Raw genomic sequence first — 11,694 nt, 5'->3', positions numbered from 1 at the left:
CCAGGCTCCTCTGTCCATGGGATTTCCCTGGTAAGAACACTGGAGTGGGCTGCCATGCCCTCCTCCAGGGGATCTTCCCCACGCAGGAACTGAACCTGTGTCTCCTGCAGTGGCAGACGGGTTCCTTACCACTGAGCCATGAGGGAAACCATTCTTACTGAAGTGGAAATGATGCCACAGACCCAAGTTCTGGGGCCAGCTGTGGCATCTCGGGGCAGCTGCCCGTGAAGCAAGGCTGGGTGGGCTGGGCCTTGGACCCCTCCCACGGGTCGGGGGTGTGGGGTCTCAGTACAGCTGCTACTGAGACCTGTGCTGTGGTAGCCAGCCCCAGTGGTGAGGCCACAAAAGAGATGAGCTCCAGCCGTTACACTGTAGAAACCACTTTTATTTGGATGTGACTGCTCAGGAAATACTGAACATCCCAGACAGATGATAGGCTGGAAAGTCACAGATGAATGGTGACTTTTAAAGCTATGGGGTGATTAGAAGGTGAGCCGTCAAGGCCTGAAGCCGATTTTCTCTCTGGTGATCCCCCCGCCTTCCTGACCCTTTCTCCCCCAGGAGCAGAAAAAAGTCGATCCAAAACTTTAAGCCCTCGAACCGGCTCAGACAAAGCACTCCCACATAATAACTTATTGCATTTCAGAATGGCAGCAGGTCCACGCAGCTGGGGGCTGAGCACTGACTCTCCTCAGAGACGGAGCCAGACAGACGCCTGGACCCCCAGCTCGGGGCAGAACCGTCAGACAGCACAGCCTTCCTTTGAAAACGATTCGGTTAGGGATCCAGCACGTGAGTTTATGTGTCTCTGTGCCTTTTCTTTGAGAATGCCCTGGAGCAGAAATGCCTTTGGACTTCCCGGCCCCCTGGAAGCCCTTCACTGCAGGAGGCTGGCTGGACGGTCCAGGCCCCACCCAGCTGGACCACTGTGGGGAGGAGCCTCATGAAAGAGCAGGGACCCTGGGATGGGGTCCTTGCCAGCCTCCTTGATATCCTCTGTGTAACCGGAGCCCAGAGGAGAATCCTGGCACGTAATGTCCTTCTTGCTTCCTTGATGGTCTTTTCTGAGGGACAAGGAGTGGGGTCTGGAGGCCTGACCCAGGCGTCCTGCAGCCCTGAAGTTCTCTGAGCAGCCTGACTTACTGAGAATCAGAAAAATGGGTTACAGCCTTCCCTGTCCAACCCCTCCTCCCCTCCCTGGTCTTGGTATATAACAATTTCGCGGTCGGTCCCTTATTTTCCCCACAAATCTGCCCTCAGATTTCCCTTGGCTCCTAAAAGTGTAGAGAAAAGAGGAAGGGGACATGAATTGGATTCAGGCAGCGTGGGAGGGGGTAGCGGGTTTGTACCACTACTGCAATGAAGAGGCAGGATCCCAGGACAGGAGCAAGGTCTGTGGTTCTTCAGAACTGAAGACGTTGACAGCACCATTTTGATTTTAAGAAAATAATAAAGGTTCTCATCAGTCAGCTGCGGGGAAGCTCGTTGCCGGGGCAGATCCCCAAATGGGCAAGTTGGTGGTAGACCTGGAATTTTCCACATAAGATGTTAGCTTTCTAGAAGAGTGAGGGTCATTGTCAGATAATCCCGTGAGACAGTTACTTTCCCTGGGTGAAACAAAACAAAATGGAACAGCAACAAAGTCCTCCCCCCACCAGCCTTTTCATATTCATCACAATGAATTAAAATGTCCAAACATCTGCCAGCGCATGATTTCATCGCTCAGTCTGAAAAGATGGTCTGTGGATGCCGTGATGTCATCGTTGGTGAGCTGTTTGCCATCCAGATGGTGACGGTTGAAAACCAGTTTTGGAAGCTGACACTCCTGGTTTTGAAAGAGCATCTTCCACGTTGCCTGGCCCCCTGCTTCTTCAGTGGTAATAGATACTGAAGGCATGCAGGATGTAGAGCAGGGTGGTGATGAAGGCAAAGAACTGGAAGAGGGGGGAGTTACTGCCTTAGAGATGCTGGCAATCACTACCCCCTCCCAAGCCCACACAGGCCCATGGCAGCCTGGATGGCCCTTGTTTTGTCCCTGCTTCACCCGCTGTCTGCCTGAGCCCTGCCTGGCCTGAGGGCAGCAGCCACGGGGCAGCCCCTCCACCTGCCCTGGAGCACTCCACCCCCTCGTCCCACGGTGGCTGTGCAGCAGCACTCTCACCTGCAGACCTGGGCCCCTCTACCTGCCATAAAGTGGGCCCGTCTCCATGCCCGCCCTGGGTGCCCTCGCCTCTTTCTGGGCACTCACCCCTTCCTCCACCTTCAGCCACAGTCTGTGCTCAAATGAGAGTTTCACTCACAGGTCCAGAACTCGATTCTACGCACCACCTCTTAGATCTTCAGAGGCTCAGAGGCCCCACAAGCTCTCTGGTCAAACTGAACTCCTGAGATTCCCTCACAAGCCCAGTTGATCCCAGGATCCTCATCTCGTCCAGCTACCCAAGCCCAAAACCTGTGCTCCCCTCAACCCCTCCCTCCCCGACGGCCATGTCCAAAGCCATTCCCAAAGATACCCGGCTGCACTGTCTAACGATCTCTCAGTCCAGCGGAGGACTCCATCTTCCCTTTGCCCCACCCTGTCCAATCACACTCTGTTTCATTCATTCATTCAACATATCTTGTAAGCATCTGCTATGGGCTTCCTCGGTGGCTCAGTGGTAAAGAATCTGCCTGCAACACAGGAGACGCAAGAGAAGCAGAAGACGCAGGTTCGGGAAGGTCCCCTGGAGGAGGGCATAGCAGCCCACTCCAGTATCCTTGCCTGGAGAATCCCATGGACAGAGGAGCCTGGCGGGCTAGGGCCCATGGGGTCGCAAGAGTCGAACAAGACTGAAGCGACTTAGCGTGAGCACGCATGCTTCAGGCATGAATCTGATGGTGAACAAAAATTCAAAAATTCCTCATGGAACTTGGATCTTAGTGGCACATGCAGAAAAGACCCAAGATAAACCAGGAGAGAAGTAGGAGCTACTGCTCTGAGTGGGGCTGAGCGGCGGCCTCACCGAGAGGTGACAGGTGAGAGAAGAACAGGAGGAGGTGAGGGAGCTGGAAGCCGAGGCCCAGGTGAGAGGGGTCCAGGGCCAGCAAGGAGGCTGCGACAGGGGCCCCTGAGCAGGGCGAGCAGCACCCCGCGTGGTGGGAGGCAGAGAGGTGCTGGGCTGGGGGGCAAGGAGGCAGACAGGCAGGAAAGGCATCCTGGAGGGTCACCGCGTTGGCCTGGTATCTTTCTAACAAGGGCAGCAGCACCCCATATCACACCCCCGCCTGCTGCTGCCCGATCCCTGGGGAACCCGACTGACACAGCACTTTTCTGGCCACAGAGACTGGAGCTGATGGGGTGGGACCCAGCCTGGGCCTTAGATCTTCCTGAGAAGGAGTAAGGAGGGTTAGGAGCACATGTGGGCACACAGACTCACGCGGGAGGAACCCACCACCTGTCATGTGAGCCATCTGCCACTTGAGGGCGCCATCCCCCCCGAGAGAGGGAAGCAGCCACACTCAGGGCCTGGCAAGGCTGTCGGGCAGGCAGGCAGTGAGCCCGAGGCCCAGAAGTCCCGCCTGGGCCACAACTCGTCTGGACCACCTTGCCTTGGATTCCATCAGCCAGTATGTAACCCCGTGGAAATAGGGGGACTGAAATAGAAAGACACAGGAACCTGAGCCGTGATGAGGAATTGAGGTCCATTCCACCAGAAAAAGGAGCCACTGAAGGATTTTCTTTCATTTTTTAAATAAATTTTTATGTGGACCATTTTGAAAAATCTTTAGTTAGTTTGTTACAATACTGCTTCTATTGTTTATGTTCTGGTTTGGGGGCCATGAGGCATGATGGTCTTAGCCCCCCGACCAGGGATTGAACCCACGCCCCCTGCCTTGGAAGGTGACGTCTTAACCACTGGCTTGCCAGGGAAGGCCTAAGGATTTTCAGTAAGAGATGTGCATTTTGGAAACATATTCTGAGGGCAGCGTAGTTGGTGTGAGTGAAGTGTTAGTCCCTCAGCCATGTCCAACTCTTTTGACCCCATGGACTGCCAGGCTCCTCTGTCCTGGAATTCTCCAGGCAAGGATACTGGAGTCGGTAGACATGCCCTTCTCCAGGGGATCTTCCCTACCCAGGGACTGCACCCCGGTCTCCCTGCATTGAAGGCAGATTCTTTACTGTCTGAGCCACCAGGAGGAGAGATGACACCTACACGTGGGCTTGGCACCCTGTGAGCTTGGGCACACCTGACTGCCAGCGCATCTGTGTGCGTGCACGCACTCTCACACCCACGCACACACACCCCTCCCATCCCGCAAGACTGCTTCAGTCTGAGGACGTGGGGTCATCTGTTCCGGAGGAGACAGAATTGAGCCCCTGGCTTTCCCTCGCTGGTGCCGCCTGCCGTGCCCTTGTCCAGCACTCACCGAGGCTGCAGTGTTTATATAGTAGTTCTTCAGGTCCTGGGTCTCTGACATGATGGTGGCGTGCACTTGTAACACGGCGGCACTCATGTACAGGATGCCCGTGGTCCCGTGATACAGGCTGTCCTGGAAAGACGCAGCGGGGGCACAGCCACTGTCACTCGGGCACGCAAGCGGTAACACCTTCTCCTCTGACTCAGCCTCTGGCCAGAGGGGGCCAAAGAGACAAGCCTGCTCCCGAAACTCCCGCTTTTTGCTTTCTCAGTTTTCCTAGTGCAGTTTCTATGTTGTGAGCAATAGTGGATTAAATAAATGTCAGTATCAGTATGAACCAAGATTTATTGAGTGCTTCTTCCCGGTCAAAATGTAGGCTAAATCTTTTCCTCATTTATCTCATGGAACCTTGTGAACTATGAGGTTGGTTCTATTTATCGTTAATGCCATTTTGAGGAAATAGAAGTCCAAGGCTAAAGTCAGTGACTAGAGGCTGAGCCAGGATTTGAAACCAGGCCACATTAACACCAAGCTTGTGCTCCGCAACTGTTCGTGCGATGAAGGCCTGCTGTTTGCTAGGTGTTTTCCTAACCGTACACACTTGTGTCATTTCATCTTCAAGCTAATTTCATAAGGTAGCTACTATTAACATGCCCACTTTAAAGATGAGAAGACTGAGGCTTAGCTAACACATGGCAGAGTCGGGCTAATCTGACTCTAGATTTCCGTCCATCTTTGAACCTTTGTGCTAAACTCTCAGCAGTGTTCTTTAACATCATAATACCACAGTATTCTGGAAGGAATATCATAATAGGCAAATTGGCATTTTGCAACCCCTAAAGAATATTCATCAGAAGATGAAAGGGGACATTGGAGAAAAGAGTGATGGGGTAAGGTTGTCACCCTGAAAGAAGGACCACCAGTCACCATGTGTGATGTGACTTGGAGACACTTACGAAGCATCCTTGCCAGAAAGGTTTAACCCATTTCAGTTTAGCCTTTAGATGCTAACTTCTGGCTTACAGAAAATTCAGGGACTAGAGGAGCAAATCACACCAGGAAAAAGCAAACAAACCAAAATGTGGGACCTTCTACAGCAGTGGTCCCCAGGCTTTTCGGCACCAGGGACCGGTTTTGTGGAAGACAATTTTTTTTCAAGAACCGTGGGTGGACGGTTGGTTTCAGGATAATTCAAGTGCATTATATTTACTGTGCAATTTATCTCTATTATTATTGCATCAGCTCTACCTCAGATCATCAGACTTTAGATCCTGGGGGTGGGGGACCCCTGGTCTACAGGACAGCTGACCACCCAGGTTTTTCAGCAAGTCCCTGGCAGGGAGAACCATGATAGTGAGAGGGTAACAGACAGGAAGGCCAGGGGTCTCCAAACGGAGGAAACAGGCTGCAAGTGTCAGACCGTTGAAGGCGATGGCGCCCCGCTCCAGTGCTCTTGCCTGGAAAATCCCATGGAGGAGCCTGGTGGGCTGCAGTCCACGGGGTCGCTAAGAGTCGGACACGACTGAGCGACCTCACTTTCACTTTTCACTTTCATGTCTTGGAGAAGGAAATGGCAACCCGCTCCAGGGTTCTTGCCTGGAGAATCCCAGGGACAGAGGAGCCTGGTGGGCTGCCATCTATGGGGTCGCACAGAGTCGGACACAACTGACTTAGCAGCAGCAGTAAGCGGCAGGAGGAAACAGACAAGTGTTAGATTCTTCCCCCTTTTCTATACAAATTTAAAAAGAGGTTTCTCTTAAAATTCTTTGCTGCCATGAAGACACCAGGCTCCACCTGAACTTAACTTTTCTCAAACCTGGAGCTAAGCAATGTGTTTTTCTCTTGGAAATGTTTGTCTTACGCTATGTTAATGAGCTATGTATTTATTTACCCTAGACTCTGTCTTCAAGTTGGTTCTGCCTAAGACTCAGAACCGACTTGACAAACCAGAATGTTTTACTCATGCGAGTGTTCTCTTAAGCTATGTTACTGAGACGGTTTTTGCTTGGGAACCTGCCTTTCTTCAAGATTCATGTCAATCATTTTATGGCTTGGGACAACTCACCTTGTGCCAATGCTCCCTCAAAATGCATGTTGTGGGTGAGGGGCCTGGTGCCAGTCTCTGAGTTTTGAGACATCTCCTTTCTCTAATTAACAGCTTGCTGATAGGTATATAACATACCACTTAAAGGCTAGCAGGGGGCACTCTTTCTGCCCCCTTCTGATGTCTATGTCAGAAGCGTTCTCTATCTCTTTTATACTTTAATAAAGCTTTATTACACAAAAGTTCTGAGCGATCAAGCCTGGTCACTGGCCCCGGATTGAGTTCTTCTTCCCCGGAGGCCAAGAATCCTGGTGTCTTTCGTGGTTCGGCAACCACCTATTGAAAAACAGATTAAAGGTACTCAAGAATCACCACTACCAAGTGCAAGTGGGCCTGGTGAGGACCCTGATTCAAACAGGCCGACTGCAAAAACATATTTCAGCTATAATGGGAAAGAAAGTGAAGTCGCTCAGCCGTGTCCAACTCTCTGCAACGCCGTGGACTATAGCCTAACAGGCTCCTCCGTCCATGGGATTTTCCCAGGCAAGAGTACTGGAGTGTGTTGCCGTTTCCTTCTCCAGGGAATCTTCCCGACCTAGGGATCCACCCGGGGTCTCCAGCATTATAGGCAGATGTTTTTACCGTCTGAGCCACCAGGGTAGTGACTGTGTTATAATGGGGGACAGTTATAATTTTCCAGAACTGTGACCTGTGCCTTTGATGATAATGAGGAATTACCACTGACTTTAAGTAAGTTTGATAACGTAAGAAAGCTTGTGTATTTTTTGGAGGCATTCTGCAGCGAAGTGTGTATGAAGGAACTCGTAGGGCCTGGACCCCATCTTAGGCGTGTTCATGCTGATCATGCTCGGCCACCTTTCCAGTGGATTCTGAACTCTGTGTTCAGTGCCTATGAACACAACAGCAGAAGGATAAGACCCCCTCCAGACAGGGGAACCTTGAAGGTCGGATCTAGGCTACTCATCGCCCAAGAGAAAGCATACGCTAATCACCCCTTCCTCCAGACATAAAATTTTCTGTATCAATCGGAGTGTAACCTCGGGCTTATTGATTGTTGGCTAACTGTTTGACTGTTTGAGCACATGAGCACACAGCACGTGAATGATGGGCTTACTGGGATTGTATTTTCCTTGGTTTATGTAAGTCTCAAGGAATTTGGAGTGGTGGGTGCAGACACGTACACATGGGGTATAAAAGATTTTCACAAATGCTGGTCGGGGTCCTTGGCTAAAAGGAGACTCTGCCTTGGGCGCGCCCGTGTAATAAACTGCACTCCGCTATCTGCACCGTCCTTCTGAGTGAGTTTGTTTCCCGGAACCCGTGGCTACAACACGTAGAATGGAATGACGTGGTGTTGGGGATTTACTTCAAGATTCTTTAGGGGGAAAAAGCCAGGTGAAGCAAATGTGATAAAGTCTTGAAAATGCTGGAATCTGGGTTAGGGTTACGTGAGGATCCACAATATCAATACAATCCTCCCTACTTCTGTTTTGAATTGTTCAATAGAGAAATATTTCAATGGCTATCGGGATGGTGTGATGACATGAAAAATAGTTAATGGATGGCGTAATAATAAATGAAAGACTCTACGTCTAAAATGATTGGTTCAGTGAGATTTATACATTTTATATGAAATTTGCCAGGAATAGGGAAGAATGAATTGTGATAGGTGGTTGTGGATAGACCTTGAGATCGGGATTATTGTTTTCCTACTGTATTTCTTTCAATACTGCTCAAATTATTTTACCATAAATTAAAATTAGAGGGGAAACGCATCAGGATGTGCCTGCTACGGGAGGAGCTGGGCTGTGCGTATACACCTATAAAGGGAGGCGGCGGAGGGGAATACAGAGCAGGATGGATTCCGGCAGAGGAATGCTTTCATTCCCATCCAATAGTTGTTGTTGTTTAGTAGCTGAGTCGTGTCTAACTCTGCATCTCCGTGGACTGTACTCTGCCAGGCTCCTCCGCCCAGGGGATTTCCCAGGCAGGAGGCCTGGAGCGGGCTGCCATCTCCCTCTCCAGGGGACCTTCCCGACCCGGGGACCGAACCTCTTGGCTCCTGCATCCCCTGCATTGGCGGGTGGACTCTTTGCTACTGAGAGTGACAGTGAAGTCGCTCAGTCGTGATGGACTCTTTGCGATCCTGTGGACTGTAGCCCACCAGGCTCCTCCGTCCATGGGATTCTGCAGGCAAGAGTACTGGAGTGGGGTGCCATTTCCTTCTCCAGGGGATCTTCCCAACCCAGGGACGGAACCCAGGTCTCCTGCATTGCAGGCAGACGCTTTAACCTCTGAGCCACCAGGGAAGCCCCTTTTACTACTGAAGCCCGCTCTAATAATTGTTGTTCAGCTGCTAGGTCATGTCCGCCTCCTTGGACTGCAGCATGCCAGGCTCCTCTGTACCTCACTATCACTTGGAGTTTGTGGAAACTCATGTCCATTTGAAGGAGGAAACAGACAGAACAGGCTCCACCTTGAAAGCAGGACTCCATCTTGGGCTGGACTGTGGACTTTGAGCTATATGCCCAGTATCTATGGAAACGACAAGCCAATGGAGAACCAGATGCCCCCGGATGAAGGAGCCTCTGGACTCATACCTAGACTCTCTGTCACCTAAAAGAGTATAGTAATTATCTCTGTAACAGAACAAAGTCGTAAATCCCATTATGCTTATGGGGTATCACCACAGGCCTATTGATAAAAGTCCACTGTTTAACTATCTAGGCTTATGACACATGAATCATGGGTTAACTTTGATCGTATCTCACTTTTACTTTGTCCAGACTAACTTCAGGAAATTTGGGCAGGTGGCTTTGAGCACGTACACTTAGGGTATATAAGGTTTTACGAAAACTGGTCGAGGTCCTTGGCTAAGAGGAGACTCTGCCTTGGGCTCGCTGGTGTAATAAACTGCGTTCCACTATCTGCACTGTCCTTCTGAGTGAGTTTGTTTCCCGGAACGCGTGGCTACAACACTTTGAGTCGATGATGCCATCCTACTATTTCATCCTCTGGTGCCCCCTTCTCCTCCTGACCCCGGTTCTTTCCCAGCATCATGTTCTTATAGTAAACACATTCAGATGAAATGTCGAGATTCCCTAGGGGCTCAGCCCAGGAAGCGTCTCTGGTTCCTTCTCCCACCCGGGTTTGTCCTCAACCACTCCCAGGACGTTGGTCTGGGAGGAGCCTCAGGCCCTGGGTCTCTCTCCCTGATTCTTACCAGAATTTTCCAGGACTCGTATCGTTTGTAAAATCCAAACACGTAAGACAACAGGAGCATCAGGGAGATGAGGAAAGACGTGAGCGAGACGTACATCACCCATCCTTGAAGCAGCGGGCTTGCTACCTGCGTGGCTGCCACCAGGATCCAGACCCAGACCCCAAATATCTGTAAGAGAAAAGCACGGAAGAAGGCGCGTTATTGGCTGGTGCTGAGTGTGATGCTGTTTGCGTATTTCCCACCTCTGCCCTCCTCTGGCTTTGGCTAAGCACTCCTCAGGGGCCTCCCTGGTGGCTCAGGTGGTAAAGAATCTGCCTGCAATTTGGGAGATCCAGGTTCAACCCCTGGATCAGGAAGATCCCCTGGAGAGGGGAATGGCTACCCACTCCAGTATTCTTGCCTGGAGAATCCCATGGACAGAGGAGCTGGTGGGCCACAGTCCACGGGGTCACTAAGAGTGGAACACGACTGAGTGGCTAACACTTGCACTTTCATTTTTGGTCTTCTCCAGTTTGTGCAAAGGTGATACAGTGTGCTGAGGTATGGAGATCTTTTTATTAAATACGCTTGTATTCATTTTATATTCAATCTGATGATCCCTTTGTCTTGGTCTTGACAGCCTGATTCTGCAGTTTGTGGCTTCTGTCAAGGTTCATTCCTGTTCACCTTTTCCCTCCTATATTTGTTGAAGGTTGATTGTGATCATGACTGTAGGCTTAGCTCAGTTCTAAATGATTCTCTTAGAGACTTTCTGTATAAAGGGCTCCACTTACTTCTGTCTAGCTCGGATGAAAGATACACAACTTTCAGGTCCTTCCTGGGACTAGCAGCTCTCATCTTACAAATAAATGACACATAGACACAGATGTGGGCTTCCCAGGTGGCTCAGATGGTAAAGAATCTGCCCGTCATGCAGGAAACCTGGGGTTGATCCCTGGATCAGGAAGATTCCCTAGAAAAGGGAATAACTGACAACTCCAGCATTCTTGCCTGGGAAATCTCATGGACAGAGGAGCCTGGCAGGCTACAGTCCGTGGGTTGCAAAAGAGTGGGGCTTGACTGAGCGACCAACGCTCTCACTTTCAGACATAAACAAGTCACCCCATCCCTCACGGGGTCCCACTGCCGTTGTCCTGGAGGCAGAAGCACTTTTGAATTTATGGAGAATTCTCAGGCTCTTCCAAAGTGAAAGGCAACAGGAGGAGACGCCAGAAGAGACCAGGGAGTGGGCCACAGGGCAGAGCTTCTCAGCCTCGTGCAGCGTTGGGAACATCCCCGGAAGCCTGGCTGCCTCTGACAGCACACTGCCCCAGGCCTCAGAAACAATCTCCAGGTGAACTGTGGAAGTCCTAGGCTGGACCCGGGACTGCCCGCGCGAGCTGGGGCTGCCTCGTTCCGAGCAGGGAGAGTAGAGGAGCAAGAGCTGCTGTCCTCCTGAGCCGGGCTCCTGTGTGTTGATTACAGTGACCAGGTGGCTGTTGCTGAGGGAGGTGCCAGAGCATGGCTTGGGGGCACCTGCCAAGCACCTTCCCCACCAAGCCTTGAGAAATGCCTGAAGATGCTGGCCCACTGCCAGTACCCAAACAATGCTGGCTGTTAGTGGCGATGGCATTCAGGACTTAGTGACTGTGGAACCTATAAAATTCTACACTCACAGGAGACCTCTGAGGGCAGAGAATGGTCTGTGCCATTCACCGATGTATTCCTGGTGTCCAGCCCAGGGCCTGGAGAAAAGCAGGCAGGGAGGGTGTCAAAGAGCATTCCTTGGAATGACTCAGTGATAAACCCAAGGGCTTCCCTGCTGGTAAAGAGTGCGCCTGAGGCAGGAGGCCCAGGTTCAGTCCCCGGGTGGGAAGACCCCCCGGAAAAGGAGATGGAAGCCCACTCCAGTATTCTCGCCTGGAGAATTTCGCAGACACGGAAGCCTAGTGGACTACAGTCCATGGGGTTGCAAAGAGTCGGACACAACTTAGCAACTAAACCCCCATGATGATAAACCCACCAGCCC

At 51.2% G+C, this 11,694-nt stretch overlaps 1 protein-coding gene across 1 annotated transcript in view; it reads right to left on the bottom strand.

Moving 5' to 3' along the window:
- Positions 365 to 11,694, bottom strand: part of MALL (mal, T-cell differentiation protein like) — a 32,976-nt gene continuing 21,646 nt past the window's right edge. The window contains exons 2-4 of the mRNA XM_005686240.3: positions 9,687 to 9,854; positions 4,408 to 4,530; positions 365 to 1,934 (exon numbers count right to left, since the gene is read on the bottom strand). Coding sequence (XP_005686297.1) covers positions 1,872 to 1,934; positions 4,408 to 4,530; positions 9,687 to 9,854 — 354 coding nt within the window. The 3' untranslated portion in view covers positions 365 to 1,871. The remainder of the gene's footprint in view (positions 1,935 to 4,407; positions 4,531 to 9,686; positions 9,855 to 11,694) is intronic.

This window comes from Capra hircus, chromosome 11 (genome assembly GCF_001704415.2).
Source record: "Capra hircus breed San Clemente chromosome 11, ASM170441v1, whole genome shotgun sequence".
Taxonomy (NCBI): domain Eukaryota; kingdom Metazoa; phylum Chordata; class Mammalia; order Artiodactyla; family Bovidae; genus Capra; species Capra hircus.
Note: the sequence above shows the minus strand (reverse complement) of the source record. Positions and strands in the feature narration are given on the sequence as shown.